This window comes from Mauremys reevesii, linkage group 4, assembly GCF_016161935.1.
Source record: "Mauremys reevesii isolate NIE-2019 linkage group 4, ASM1616193v1, whole genome shotgun sequence".
Classification (NCBI taxonomy): Eukaryota; Metazoa; Chordata; order Testudines; family Geoemydidae; genus Mauremys; species Mauremys reevesii.
Window position 1 is genome coordinate 93836443 of NC_052626.1, and position 16618 is coordinate 93853060.

Genomic DNA, 16618 nt, shown 5'->3' on the forward strand with positions numbered 1-16618 from the left:
CTCTCTCAGGATGAGGAAGAGGTCATGTTGAGGATGAGCACCTGGAGCTGAACCACTTCCATGTTACAGATAAGCCACATCAGTGCTGTAATTGCTTTGCTTTGGTAAAAAGAGGGAGACTGAGAGTAATGACAGCAGTAGAAATGACCAGTGAAAATTGATTTCCCTAAACTGGGGCATATATGGATTAGAGGTAGCCTGGGGTATCAGCGCCATTGCTTTCAAGCCAGAAATGGCAAGATTATCACTAAAATGAAAGGACAGCTCTGTTGGAACTGCCAGTTACCAGTAATGTATGAGTGGTTTTTTTTAGTTTAATTGGGAAGTATTTTAAAAGGCTGCAGAAATCATGAGCATGAGTTGTGAACTTCATATTTTCTTAAACAATTTACTGGAAAGGAATCCTGGGGGAGATGGGAAAGGCTCTAAGAAACATTTGATAGATGTCCTCTGTGCACCAGAGCCTCATTAAAACAGTCTCCTGTTTTTGTTCTGGGTTTATTACACTACATATAAATTTAAAAACTGCTGATGCAGGAATTCTTCTAGGCTTTAGAAAAAAAAAATCTTTGTACAGTGCTTAGCCACGGTCTGGGTTTCCACAGGTGTGTTATATACTTCACCATTTTTTTATGAGTTTGTGTGGGTGAGGAAGTGGGATAAAACCACTATCAGTAGTTGTATTTAAATATTTACAGGCGATCACAGTGCATCCATTGATTGTTTGCATAATATTGAATCCTTCCAGATAAGGAAGTTTTATTAATGCTGTTTCTGCCATTAATAACAACCATCTTTGTGGTGTTTCTGATTGACTAGGGCAAATGTCCAGTGCAAGGCTCCTTATCTCCTTTCTGCCCTCCTCAGTGAACACCATTTTGAAAAGATTCCCCTCAACTCAGGAGTTGGTGATCCCATTCTCCTTCCCCAAGTGCTGTTGTGTCCATTGCTAAACCCTACAAATAGCACCATTCCTGTTATTGTTCCTCAGCAAGGCTCAGGTGTGCCTGTACTCACATAGGACTGAACAAAACCATAACAGAATCCACCAGAGATGTGCAGTTTTGTCAGTATTCTGGCTGTCTCCTGTCTTCCCCTTAAGGTGGCAGAGTGGCTGTATGTTGGAATGATGAGGAGGTCTGTGGGAACTACAGAGCACTGTTGTATGGAGTTTGGTCTCTGTGCCCTTCCCAAGTTTCCCACACTTTTAGCAGAACAGCTTTTGTCTGTGCCCTGCTGCCACTGGCCTTGTCCGTGCCATTTGGACACCCATTGCCCTCCTCAGTTTCATCAAGCTATGGAGGGGAGAGTAACTGTAACCCAAAGCAGCATCATAAACTCCACCACTCTTAAAGGGAACTATGATGAACTGAACTGTTCTGCATTCTGCTCCCCACCCTCTTAGTTGAGTTCAGCTCCTGCAGAAGAGGGAGAGGCAGCAATGCAGTGATGGTAAGGGAATGCTTACTTCTCAGTGTTCATGTAAGCTCCTCTCTGCACCACACTGAGCAGGGCAACACATCCCCCAAGCAGCAGGGAAAGCGAGGCATCTCTGTCTTCATCAGAATTCTGAGGTGCATCTAGAATCCAAGTGCCGCCTCGATTTGCTATAAATCATTGCAGAATGTTACTCCCATAGTAAAGTTATCCCAATCACTGTTTTATATTGTGTTGTCTTCTTTTACAGAGCGATGAGGTTTTAACTGTCATCAAGGCGAAAGCACAGTGGCCTGCCTGGCAACCGCTAAACGTGTAAGTAGGTAGAGAATGGAGACTCCCAATAGACTCCTGTTCAATATCATCTAACAGACTGCTCTAAACTTATTGCCTTACACAATGGTTTGCTCTTGCAAAGAAACAATATAAAAGTACTGTTGATAGATGAGTTTGTCTTGTGCTTTGGTATTCTGCCAATAAGGGGCTTTTTTTTATTATTATTTGCACGTATGGGGCTTACTAACTATATCAGGGAAAGAGAAAAAGCAGATAGTTTTATTGAGCTTGTGCCTATATTATGTGTTTTCTCAAATATATTAGATATAGATGTCAGGCTGTCTGGAGTGGCACACACATGTGAGTGCCAACCTCAGGGCAAACTGTTACAAACCAGGGCTCTCGGGTGCAGAAGTCAGGCCAGTTCCATCGCTGTAATTGGATGCCTGGTCAAAACTTATGAGCAAAGCTCTCTGTTCCTGACCTGGGGCTTTCCTTTTAGAGGATATTCCCCTCTCCTTGCCTAACTGTTCAAGGTCTTTTTGTGTCAAGATCATCATGTGACCGTGTTTCACCCATTGGGGTTAATCTTTAACCTTTAAAACCCTTAATATCAAATTTAAACTTCTAACCGCACTGGGTTATGATTAAGGCTATGTTTTAGTCATGGGTATTTTTATTAAAAGTCATGTACAGATCACTGGCAGTAAACAAAAATTCATGGTCTGTGTCCTGTCCATGACTTGTACTATATACCCCTGACTAAATCTTGGGTGCTTTGTTGGGGGGGAAGAAGCAGTTGCATGCAGCCCAGGACCCCCACTGCTGCTGGAAGGTGGGGTGGGGGGTTGGCAGGGCTGGCAGTCTCCCTACCTGGCTCCACGCAGCTCCCCGGAAGCAGCGACATGTCCCTCGTACCCTAGGCGGAAGAGCCAGCTCCGCAGTTCCCACTGACCAGGAACCATGGCCAATAGGAGCTGCGGGGGTGACGCCTTTGGGTGGAGGGAGCATGCAAAGCCGCCTGGCCACACCTCCGCCTAGGAGCCGAGGGACATGTCACCGCTTCCAGGGAGCTCCTCCCTCCCCCACAAGGTAAGTGCCACCCGGAGCCTTCACCCCCTGCTGCTGCTGGGACCAGGGTGCGGTGGCCTGAGAGTGTGCCAGCAGCAGCTGGTGTGGCTGGCCCAGGGGGTTGCCCGAGCTGTGCAGGTGTACCCCAGGCCAGGTGCGCTAGCTGATGCAGAAATCCCTTGACTTCTATGACAGACTCACAGCCTTGTTATGATCTATCCAATTGACCTGTGGCATGTGAATCTTGCTAAGACGATGTCAATATCAGGCTGTCTGGAGTGGCTCACCAACATGGGTGCCAACCTCACGGCACAAACCCCAAACTAGTTGTGTTTTTATAATTAGATTTCACCAACCAAGTATCAAGTGTGAACTCCTCAAGCACTATAACAGCCTTAACATGGAGTCACAGGCAGTTTCCTTGGGCACTCCAGTCTATTTTGTCCCCTAGGAAAGACTGCTTTTGTGAGAGATGGTCCCTTACACCAAAAATCAAAACAATATTCAGGTTACTCCCAGTCCCAAAGGGTTTACCCAAGTCAATTATACCTTAGATCGCTCACTAAAGACACTTGTAGCCAATCTAATAATAAACTAACTACAGATTGATTAACTAAGAAAAGAAACGAGAGTGATTTACAAGGTTCAAGCAGGTAAACATACACACACAAGTTAAAGTCTTAGGTTTCAAAAGTTAATAGGCACTGCTGTGATATGCAAGCTCTATATGTCTCATGGGCTACCTCAACCTAAATAGTTTGGGGATCTCTTGCTTATGCTTAGAAATATTGCCCTGTCCAAATTACAAGCAGCATAGTGATACAGTTCCTTCTTAACAAGTATTTGATTCCCTTCCCCCAGAGTTCAAACTGTGATGGGATGTGTCCACCTGCATATCTCTCTTCATGGGTGTGGGGGAATCAATCAACAAAGTCCTTTGTCCACTGATGTTCCTCAGTGGTTTCTCTGGCCGCCTTATGTTGGGGAGGAGATGACATCTCTTGTGGTAAACTAGTATTTCACACTTGATAATGTTTCTCTCCTGACTGGAGGGTGGCAGGAGGGTTACAGTCTTAACAAACATGTTCATAGTTACAGAGCAAACGCTTCAATATTACCTTAAACATGGGATTCAGATATTGTATGTAAGATTAATACATGCAGCGCCCTGCAAGCATTTCATTAAGTCTAAACAGTAAACACTTTCTCATAACTCTAATATCTATTTTAACAATATTAACACAGAGACAGGCCAGTCAGGTTCCCAGCTATGCATTTTTCAGTGTTCAGTGAGGCCCAGGGACCTTGGCATGAGCTGGCATCTGGTGTGCCAGCATCACATGCTCTCCTATTTTGTGCACAGTATCGTTTGGTCTGGCACGTCTAGTTTGTGCACTGTGTCCAAAGAACGAATGACTCAAAAACGTGAGGATTTGTATTTCAGAAAAGAGATCTAAAATCAAAGATTAAAGACACTGGATCACACTCTCAGCTACTGTACACTGGCATTGTGACATTGACTTCAATAGGGATAATCTGATTTATACTAGCTGAGTATCTGACCCACCATCCTCACAGGATTCTTGCTCTTGGGTTTTGTGCTCTCAGCTCAAGACAGGGTAGAATTCTAATAGCTCCAGGCTTCTGAACCCCAGATTTTCTGTACCTTCCACCACATGTGATCTGTGCTGGGCCAATGCAATTGCTAGTCAATATCTTTTACTAATGATGTGTCTGGAAATATAAAATTAGTACTGGTAAAATTAGCAAGTGACAGAAATTGATGGAGTGGTAAATGGTGATGGGGAGAGGTCCCTGACACAGACTGACCCATTTTAACACAGAAAAATGTAAAAGCCACCAGGGAACAAAATGTGTAGGTCACTCTGTCGAGATGGGGGACGTAGGGATCATGACAAGAACCAGTTGAACATGTGCTCCCAGGGCATTGCTGTAGCTCACAGGGCTAATATGATCCTTGCATGTATAAGCAAGGGCTTCTCCTACTAGATATTCAGGTAGTGGCAGCAGTTCTATATATAGCATTAGTGAGACCATTACAGGAATAGTGTGTCCAGTTCTGATGTCTGCACTTTTTAAATGATGTTGAAAAATTGGAGAGTTCAGAAAAGAATTACAAGAATGATTCAGGTACTGGAAAACATAGCTTCTTAAGTCTCTCACAAAAAGGCATTTTCATGTATCTAAGAGAAGGTTAACAGGTGACAATAAAAGTCTACAAGTATCTACATGGGGAAGAGACTGCTGATAGTAGATGGCTTATTAATCTATCAGAAAAAGCTAGACAAATTCAGACTGGAATAAGGGGCAACATTTTAACAATGAAGGTAGTTAACCATTGGAATGACTTATCTTGAGATGTGGTGGAGTCTCTATCACTTGAAGTCTTTGACTCAATACTGGATATTTTTCTAGAATATATGCTACAGCTCAAACAGAAGTTATGGGCTCTGTTCAGACATTATTGCGTAAGGTCTGGTGACCTAACTTTTGCAAGAGGTCAGACTAAAATCTATAAATCTATGGTCTTGCACGAGTAATTATCACCCTCAGTACCTAGAGTCTTCTAGTGTGTTCCTTATTTAACTTAGTCATTCAGTGAGTACCCCATAGCTCAGCTTTGACCATTACTAGCTCTCCAATTCTACTCTGCTCACCAGCTCTTAGTTTTGGATACCTTGTATTAGGATTCAATAGAGTTTTTTGTCTGGTTGTCCTTTAAAGCTTAGGCTTCATTCCACCACCCAGCTCTGTGGCAGTAGAGCCTGTTTGGCTCAGAGGAGCCTTTTTTTATTTCTTCTTCTTCTTCTTCTTTTTTTTTACCTCCAACTCTCTCCCCAATACAGATGGTGCTTTGCATCAAAGTGTTCATTGCTGCAAAGCTTTGCCTTGGTGCTCAAAATAAAAAATTCTTGAGGTTTTGGCATAGACAAAGTAGGGTAGGTTTTTAACTCATTATTTTGCCTGTGTTGGGGATGAAGAGAAGATTTCCTTTTCTAGGGGTGTCAATCCATCATCTTTCAAAAGCATGAAATTAATACACAAAAATCAAAGTTAATTAAACTATAATGCCTCTGACCATATTAACCAGGAAAAGGCGACACTTAGAAACATCATAAAAATTAACAGTTGTTTTTATTAGAACACAACTTTAGACATTTTTAGGCATATTGTCACGTGGCCAGGTATGATAAAGCTTCTAAAACATCCTCCAGGTGTTCTTGTAGTCACCTTTCCTTCTCCAGATGTTAATCTTTCTCACCTTGCAACAGTTTCCTGGGGAAGAAATCCACATATGTGTTCTTTAAAATTCCATACAAAGGTGACCTTCTCCTAACAACTGTTTTTTGGTTGTTGTTTTTTTTTTTTTAATAATTTTTGTTATGTTCCTGGTATATTGTTGTGGTGCCCCTTTTTTAATTCCATTTTAAAATCTGCTTTCAGCTCCCAAAGGAAGGTAAACCTTTGCAATTAATACACTTGTATTATTAGAATTTCCATTTGCCTTTATTGATTATCTCTGTTGGAATTTAGATTATGATTGTGCAAGGATTAAAACTTATGCCAGACAAATGCTTAGTCAATTAGTATGCATCACATAGCTAACTAGTCATGGCAAGCATGCATTGCTAATTTTCTACTGACTAATGCGCATGGATAATTTTCTCTTGAGTAATCATGAATTATATGTCTTTTCCTGATATGGCATAAAGCTGATTTGTCAAGGCATCATGTCACTTAATAGAAAGCCATTTCACAATATATCATAATACATCCAGCAAGAGATCCTAGTGTAAGGTATAAAACACTAATATTATGAAATACATAGCACTAGTAAGCATAACTCTAGAGCCTTAGAAATAAAGTTACAATTTTTAGCAAGGGATATCAGTCTTATGCTTCAAAGTGCAAGGTTATCACTTGATGGGATCAGTGTGTAACTTCCTATCCAAGTTTTAATACAAACTTAGTTACAGTGATTGCCCTTATAATATCAGTATTTGTGAGCAGTTACAATCAGTACAGGGGAAAACCTCTGGTATTTCAGGCACCAATATGTTTAAGTGGTGACTTCTGTAAATGTATTAACAGATTTCAGTATTCTGAAGAATCGGGTATCGGACGCTATTAGAATCAGAGTGCTACACTAGAGGACTATTTATCTGGTCAACTTTAATTAAAAAATCACAACAGAGTGTGGGGATCCTGTGACTAACAGAGCTGGAAAAATGGGAGCGGGCTGATTGGCTAACAAATTGACATGGGAGGGGAGACAGTCTCAGAAGTTGCTAGCTGTATTATTGTGAAATAATCAATCCATGATAGCAAAACTTGGGGGTACAGAATTCCATCCCCAGAATAAACATTTTTTCTGTTCTATCTGTGGATCCAAATCCAAAAGTCCTTGCCCAGGTAAAACTCCCATTTCTTCAATGAGCGCTTTGCCTGAGAAAGGACATCAGGATTTGTCCCACAGTTAATCTAACATATCACTAGACAAAAACAAAACAAAAGACCAGATCAGCAAGCATTTTCTAATTCTGTAACTTGATATAGTTACAGTGGGAGAAATCAGCCTGTTTTGGCGAGTCATGGAGGAGAGCAAACCCCTAGGCCTGGAAGAAGTGTGAACTCCATAGCTGGGCACGAGCAGAGTTTTCTTCGATGTGGCTGTGAAATCCAAGCCACGTAGCAATGTTGTCAGCTTATTTGTTATTACAACTGTGCAGTTTTCCAAGGTCATTCCATCCTCCACCTTTTGTGAGCCTTCACCAGCAAAGTAGGTTATCATACAGGCACCCGATCTTTTACATAAAATCAATTTATATAAAATGGCAACAATCATGCAATAGGAGATAGTAGTTTCTTCAGTTAGGTCTCTGATGCTTTCCAAAATTTCTGGGCAAAGCCACCAAGTATGAGGAAGGGATACCCTTTCACCACACAGTTCCTAGCTCTCTGAAAAGCTTTGGGCATTGAAAGCAAGCAGCTGGACAGGCATAGCCCATTAACTTTCCCTCTTGAAACATGTTACCAGAATGTTTCCAATACAGGTGGACCGGTTTGCTCATCAATAGCTGGGGCAAACAGGAGATGTTTGAATCTTAACTCCAGTGCCTAGAGACTTTGTTTGATTATTGCAAGCCAAGGAGCTTGCACCACTGTGTATCACCTTGAATCTCAGTTAAAGATTTTAGGCTGCATCATAGGGAAAAGCATAGATTGGACATTGGCAAATTGCTTCTATCCCATCTGCTATGCACCTAGATACTATAGTGCTGGATATTTTATAACCTACAAATCATGGAGCAGATAAACAGTATCTTTCCAAATATCATCACATATGCAGCCAGTCTGCTTACAATAAACTAAAGGGAACTGGTCAACTTAATTATTATCTATGTTATCATACTACCTAGGAGTTCTAGTTGTGGACCAGGACCCAACTGTGCTCGGCACTGTACAATCAGAACAAAAAAGACAGTCCTTGCCCCAAAGAGCTAACAATGTAAGTGTAAGAAAAAAAGACAACAGACAGACACAGACAGATGGGGGAACACAAAAGTACAATGAGACAATATTGGTCAGCACGTGGTTTTAGCACACCAGCAGCATAACCATTATCAAGTTTTTAGATGCTGAATGAGCAAACATCTTTACCTGCATTTGTAACATTTGTAAAAATTAAATTACAAAAACTGAAAGAAAATCTGATTTAGCCTTTCAGTTGTCTGTTTACTCTGCATTTGTCTTCAGCACCTACAATAAAATTAGTTGTCTATTTCACTTTCCAGATCTCGACACAGCAACGTTGAGAATGTGTAAATATTTCAGAACAGCTTCTCTTTGAATATTTAGAAAAAGATGATGGAAATAGTTGAAAATCTTTTGATGATAAGCTGATGTCTATGTGGAAATCCTCCCTCCGTGTTGTTGTTGGTGACTCTGCCACGAGGCAGCTGAGTCAGTGTGTTCCGCCCAGTATTCTTCCCTTTGTATGCCACTCAGGGAAACATGAAAGTTAAAAGCAGAGTACAATAAATTAATATCCCAGCTCCTGGCTCTACTCACCACTGTTAATTTAACAGAGAATAGCTCTCCTAGATGAAGCATCCACGCTGGGGAGCTATTTCCACTATCCTGGAAATGTATAGTGCACCTATACTCATTCCATAAGGGACCCAGTCTAACACAGCAGCAGCAAGCCTTCATAAATGAACAATCTGGTAACACTGAGGGACATATTCCAGAACTAGGTGATGTCCAGCTAAGGCCACTCACAATGTCCTTCCATAACCTCCACTTCATCTTACTCTGATACTGCTGTCCCCTGGGCTGTTTACAAGGAAAGCCTTTGCTACTGCTATCTGGAGCACCTGCAACAGGTGAGCTTCGTCCTTCACAGCCATGGACCTCTGGTGTTGTGACTTTGCCCAGAGAACTCCAGTCTGCCGCCCTAAGGAGCCTTACTTAGTTGGAGAACCAGGAATGCAGGGGATGGGGGTGCAGGCTTGTCATTCTCTTCCATTTGTTACTCTCTTTTTCTGACTGACATGAAAGCCCTCTGTTTTATTTAATGTCTCTGCCCCCTGAGTCTCACCTGTTGAGACTCTGTTACAGCAACCCACTGTCACGGCCATGGTCATATTTGTTTAATGATGATTTTGACTTATTGCCTTTTCTTGGGATCACAAACTTCATCATCTCCTGCCTCTTGCCTATCATATTGGCTCCTACAGTTCTCTGTGTAGCTTGAGTGAATAGCCACATCTTGCTGTTGTCTGGACACTTGACTGCCTATGGCATGTTACAATATCTTGATTGTGTGGCCAGTTTCTTTTCTGAAGTAACACCAGTGTATTCCCCTTCAGCAGCATTGTGGTTAATCTTCCTTTGCCTTTTTCAAGGGGTTCTGCCTCAGGAAAGGGCAATTTTTGGTAAAAACTTAGGAGTCAGGTTTGCCAGGAGAGAAGGAACAGTGCAGTTTTATTAATTACCTGAGTGCTTAGCTCAGTCTGAGTCTTTGAAAGCTTCTGGAAATTTCTAGTTCAAACAGGGCATTCTCAACACAGGAGTAAGCATGTTTACTCTAAAGCACTTTTCTGTGCGCCTGGGAATTCACTCAATATTTTACCCCTTTACTTCCCCTCAGATGCCACGTATCCTGGATATCCTCCTTCTGAATGAGGAGAGATGGATACTACCCTTTCTGCCTACCACTAGAAAATGAGGTGGGGCATTCCCTTTTCTCCTCAGGCTGAGCATGATCTCTGGAACAATCTGCCTTGTCGCTCAGCTCTGTGTCACCATCCAGAGTAGGATACTATACAGTAGAGAAAGAGAGTAAAAAATGTTGGCCCAGGACCTCATGAGAGATGCTAACAAAGGGCCTGATCCAAAGTCTATTGAAGTCAATGGGCTTTGCATCAGGCCCATATTAACTGGAGAAAGAGATGCAGATGCTCTTCTGCATCTTTTCCTTTTTGTCTTTGTGATATTTCTTTATATCTCCACTTTCTCCCACCCCCAACTACTCTAACACACTTTGAACCAAAAATAACTTTTACAGCTACTTTGCTATACCCAGTGAGTCTTAAATTCAGCATAAAAAGTCCAGATAATGAGGTGATTTTTCCCTAGCTTTTGAAAATTTTCTTTTTTGTCATCTTTCCTTGCTTCTGCCTGCACTCACAATACCTCTCTCTCCCTGCAAATGTCCTACATTTCTACACTGCTATACTGCAGGTCAGATAATTCTGGTAAACTGAGAGTTAGGTGAGTGAGAAACAGAGCACTTGAATACATTCCCAGCATGGATTTATTTCCAGGTAAACTTTGCAGGAAATCACATAGGTTGCAAAAGTCAGTGGAAACTGACAGGTTTTGCTTGGGTTCAGGTTGTAACCATCCAAAAGCCCAGCAGTTCCGAAATTAAACCATGAATCAGTCCTGGTTCACTTAAAATTGGTCCAAGCTCTTTGGAAACGCAACCCAGCTGAACCATTTGGCAAAGTTGGCCTGAGTTTTGATTTAGTGATGAAATCTGGTTCTGCTGCTGTTCTGGAAGTTTCACATCCCTTTACTTCTCATTCATTGGTCCCCAGTAACTCAATACCATGCACATGGTGGGGCAAAGAGACAGACAAAAAATATCTGAATGGACTCCCAAGCAAAAATACAAAGTGGGGCCCTTCTCCTCAAACTGAATGCACTCCTTTGCCATTCACCCAAAATGTCCATACTAACCTACGCCACCACCTTTTCCACAAGTCCTTGGTGTGCCTCTCCACTCCTCAGCTCTACTCCCAACCCTCTGCTGGTATTGCCGCTCTCCTCCACCCGCTCACAGATGTCCCTGGCTCTATACATGCCCCCACTATCTATTCCTGATTACCACATGGTGGCTGGCAAAAGAGGCTGCTGTTGGCTGCCTTCCCACTTCTCATTTCCACATCTGGCTGTTCCAGGAGCTACAGAGGTATGGGTAAGCAGCATACAGAGCCAGATGGGCAGGGAGCTTCAAAGGAGCTGGCAGCTACTTTTATCTGCTCCCTTACAGCAGCAGGAGCTCCCTGTAGTGATGGCAGAGAATTGGCAGCTTTCTCTGAACTGCTGGTTGCTTCTTCCCTCTGGTTATCCCTGTTGCTGATGCTTCCCCCCTCTGTGGTGGGAGGGGCAGGCAATGGAGCCTAACTGTTCCCACTGAGGTAGCAGCGACTTCTGCTACATGACCTGAAAAGCCTATTTGGGCCAGCATAGCATTACTTTTAACAAACTGAAATATCAGGAAGGCACCATAATGTCCACTCCAGTACTAGTGCCTCTTGTTTGCAGTGTCACTCTACAGCGTGTCTGTCTGGGAAAGCAGTTTCTGTTTGCCAGCTGTGTTTGCAAGGTTAGGGGAAAATAGAAGTAACAGAAAAGTATATTTGGCACCCCTAAGTACAGAGACTGTGTGGTCCTAGGAGTCTCCTGTTCTGATATTCTGGGTATTTCTGCAATAAAAATAAATGAATTAATAAATAATGTAAATTCTAAAACCTCCATTTTCCAGTATTTAATCTTCATTCACTAATATCTGGGTCTTCCTTTGTACTACTATGAGAAGCTTGTATCATGTGGTCCCCAAAACAGCAAAAGCTATTCAAGCATAAAGAGGCTCAGTCAGTGAGACATACACAGTCGAATATAGGATAATGGTAGATATATGCATACTTGTATTCTTAAATGAAATCTTCATAAGTGAACACAAGTTCAATTCAAATACCCGAATTGTAATACACCTCTACCCTCATATAACGCTGTCCTCGGGAGCCAAAAAATCTTACCATTTTATAGGTGAAACTGCGTTTTATCAAACTTGCTTTGATCCGCTGGAGCGTGCAGGCCCCCTGCTTTACCGCATTATATCCAAATTTGTGTTATATCGGGTTGCGTTATATCGGGGTAGAAGTGTATTAGATAATATCTAACCTTTAGTCACTGTCTCCTTCAGATGATTGCATATGTGAGTTTTCTGTGTTCTAGAGACCCGATTCTACCTTTTCATCCACTGCACATTACCCTTTGTGTATTGAGGATTACAATGGACAGAGTACTGAATAATGCCTTTACTTTGATTACACATGTATTGTCCTATCTGAACGCCTGAGCTCAAATTATGTGGGCACCATTCGGCACCAATGGCTGAAGCACAAGTGAATCTTGGATCGAACGTTGTTAGGCTCAGTTGTGCATCTTTTCGATACTATTTTTATTAATGATTATTATAGCAGCATATAGTGTCCTGAGTCAGAATTGGGGCCCCATTGTGCAAAGCATTGTATGAACATAATATAAGACAGACCCAAGCAAGTTAATCCTATGTACATATAAAAAAATAGGATCTAATTTTCAGTAGTACCAATTCAGACCTGAGGATGGTATTTACAATTCTTTTTGTTCACTGTCCCAGCACTTACTTCTCAGCATCTATATGAAAGAATATTAACGATCAAGAGACAATGTCTAGTTTAATCATGGTCCATTATATCCGTCTTCCCCAAAGTGTGGAGCACCCTCTTTGGGAGCCATGTAGGATTAGCCAGGGTTAGGGGGTCAATTGTTCTGCAGAGTCTCAACTTTGTTTAAAAAAATGACTCTCTAGGTGTTGTGGTTGTGAAAGAAAACCTTGACAATGTCCTGGTCTACACCTAAAACTTAGGTTGACCTAGCTATAGTATGTATCTCAGGGCTATGAAAAAATTTCACACCCCGATCACCGTAGTTAGGTTGACTTAACCCTGGGCATAGTCACGGCTAGGTCAATGGAAGGATTCTTCCATCAACCTAGATACTGCCTTTCGGAGAGGCGGATTGCCTTCATCAGTAAAGAAACCCCTTCCGACAATGTAGGAAACGTTTACACTACTGTGGCCTGAAACAATAGCTCTGAGGTGTGAACTGCCCCTTTTGTTCAGGGGTTACTAACTCAGATGCCCAATGATGATGCTGTAAATGTCACCATTGTTATCTATGGTACTACTTATTTCGCCACTTGTAAGAAAGGAGAGGAAGTATCGTATAAAAAGCACTACCAGTGTTTCCCAAAGGAGATAATGGACGAGTGTGGGTACAGAACAGAAATGTATAAAGGAAGATGTGCACGTTGGGAGGTTGCAGAGCAAGCCTGATTGGTTTCATTTCCTTGAAGAGTGATTCTTCTTTCAGAAATTTAGGAAACATTGAGTTAGACATCTGTCTCTGTCTCTCTTTATAATTTATCTAATCTATACATATGGAGAGAGAGAATTTATATAGATAGACTGATAAATTCATTTCTCCTTATCCATCTAATCAGGGCGTGTGTGTACCTATATAAAATGTGTGTGTACGTTCACATGCTCATTCACTAAAACTGATGATTTTACCTATATTATGATTTATTATACAGTAGTGCCTAGAAGCCCCTACCAACATGGGAGCCAGCTGTGCAAAACATCATACGTTCACATAGTGAGAGACAGTTCCTGTCATGAAAAGTTTGCAATCTAAATTGACAAGATAAACAAAGGTGGGAAGGGAAACAGAGGCACAGAAACGTCACCTGGGAGGTCAGTGGCCAAGCCAAGAATAAAACCCAGTTCTCCTGATTTCCAGTGCCCTATTCCCTCCTAGACCATGCTGTCTCCCACTTTACAAGAACAGAGAAGTTTACCTCAATATCTGCCATAGATGTATTTGTGTTACTCTATACTTACTACAGGAAACACTTTAACTACTGTTAATACTGAGGTGAAATTATTTATTAATGTGTGTGAATGAGAGAGAGAGAGAGAGAGAGAGCAGAACAAAACTGAATAAGGCATTCTACAGGGATGGTATGTAAATATATTGTCCCTAAAGGAGGAAGCTACACTACTGAAACAGAGTTGATAGTGCTCTGTTTAAATATTTAAGAAGTCCATGTCTCTGAACTATGTTCCTGCTGGCAATAGCATAAAGATACTAAATCGCTTGTTTAGGTAGCCATTATTCTGGTGATGCTATTCTGGTACCAGCAAGAGGATGTGCGGTTTATTTCATTAGCTTGCTGCCACCACCTGGTTCAGTCTGGATAAACCTGTTCACCAAATCTTGGCAGAAACCATTCCATCATGTTTTCTCATATAACCATTTTACAGGAAATTTAACTTAAAATTATACTATGTCTGCCAACTCTTGTTCTCTGATAAATCTATATCAATCGGTATTGAGAGGGGAAGATTCAGTTTTGAAAACTAAAAGGATTTAGGTAAAAAATAATGAAATTCCCAAAGCCTGTACCCCAGAGATCTGGCAACATCTTTGAGTCACTACTGTCCATTAGTCTTTTAAGAATACTCTATTAAACAATGAATAAAATTATTCACTATAACGCATCAAGTTCCCCATAGCATACAAACTAAAATTCACACAGTCGGGTATCCAAACATTTCCTTTCAACAACTTCATGAGGGGAAAAAGTATTTATTTTACTTTCCATGCTGTCAGTCTAGTTTCTGTTCTTCCTACTAAAATATTTGCATAGAAAATTACACTTTTTACCCAGTAGTAGCATGGTGTCTTTTTAAATAGTAGGTAGTGTTTTGCAAAACACTCCAGTAAATAAACTAAGGACATTTGATCAGTTTAAGTTAATGTAATTCTTATCTTTCTGTTATATTATAGTGCTAAAATGACCTACTGTACTGTAACACAAAGCACTGCCCATTAAAGCTTACTTTGTTTTCAGTAAGCAAAATTTTTTATCCAGAGAACTAATTTATAAAAGTGTAAATCACAAATGAACAAATTAGCTTCTGAATGGTTGTTTTGCTCAATTAATCAAGTCCTTAGACTATCCAGCTGAGAATTACAATTAGAATAGGGAAAAGATGTGTTTTTAACACACACACAACTTCAAATGGTTTATTATAGATTTGACTAACTGGCATGCTGATGAAGGTAAAATGCAGACTTATTCTGAACGCTAATTAACTGGCTGTAATGTGCACATTTTAATTTTTATTTATTATTTCCTCTAAAGTAAAAAAGGAAAGCTGATGATATAGTCCTTTAATCACCCATCCACTGTATATCATTAGCATTTGATTATACAAATTGCTTATAAACCCTGTTCCACCTAATAATTTGTGAGTGAAATCATGCATATATAATTTCACCTAGAGTGAGTGTCAACTGGGGGTTACACAGAAATGGGGAAGTTATTGTTTTATAGTTACATTTTACAATACCCATTTTTCTTGCAGTCTTGCAGTATTAGACATTTTTCCTGATTGTTTGCATTTATGCTCCACTATTTCTGTAACTTTGGATAAAAGGTAAGGCCAGCTTTTTACTTCCTTTAAGCTCTTTGTACTCCTAGAAACACACTTAATATACTGACCACCATACCCAGTGTGCATATTGCACCACCTAAAATTTTCTCGAATGCTTAGATGGTTGTCAGAAGGCCAAGCAGTTACCAAATTGCATATTGCATATTGTATTCAATACAAAAGGGCTTAAAAAATGTGTTTCAGGCAGGGTCATTGTTTTCATTACAGTGATAGAACATACTGTATCTGTCCTGTTCACTTGGTGTGCTGTATTCTGTACAGCGTATGAGTAAATGCAGAGTGGCTGTAGGACAATGGAACAGGCTGCCTTGGGAGGTTGTGGAAGCTTCTTAACTGGAGGTTTTCAAATGGAGATTGGCTAGCCATCTGTCTTGAATGGTCTAGACACAACAAATCCTGCATTTTGGCAAGAGGTTAGACTAGATGATTCTTGTAGTCCATTCTAACCCTGTGGTTCTATGATTCTATGTAATGGTGCTGTTGTTTGAGGAGGCTGGATTGTGAATGGCCTATTCAGGGAGACCACGTGGCCACACATTTATACTGCAAAGTCAAGCACTGTGGTGGATCCACTCCATGAGTAGAGACACATTCTATATATATTAAATTGATTAATTATAACAGGCCACAGAATGGTACCTTTTGGTCCATTGAGACGTGCCTACTTTAATACAGTTTTATTTGCATTCAGCAAGAGAGACATGAGGCACACTGTAAGGTGACAGAGACATGGCTTTTCATAGCAAAGAAAGTTACATTTCAAACCTTAACACCTCTGACATTTTAGTTTACCTCCGACCTAAAAGATCATTTTAGACATACACACTGTTGTTAAATTCTGCTTTCTGTGTCAGTCTGAAATACAGCTCCCTTGGCTTCAGTGGAATTACTCCAGATTTAGAATCGAGTCCTGCAAACTTCTCTCTCATATATGCAATACTTAGTTAATGACA

At 41.0% G+C, this 16618-nt stretch overlaps 1 protein-coding gene across 10 annotated transcripts in view; it reads left to right on the plus strand.

Annotated features, from left to right (window-relative positions):
- Window positions 1–16618, plus strand: part of SPON1 (spondin 1) — a 416250-nt gene that overhangs the window by 357660 nt on the left and 41972 nt on the right. For all 10 annotated transcript variants that reach the window (XM_039539043.1, XM_039539048.1, XM_039539049.1 and 7 more), the window contains one exon: window positions 1688–1752. In XM_039539043.1, coding sequence (XP_039394977.1) covers window positions 1688–1752 — 65 coding nt within the window. The remainder of the gene's footprint in view (window positions 1–1687; window positions 1753–16618) is intronic.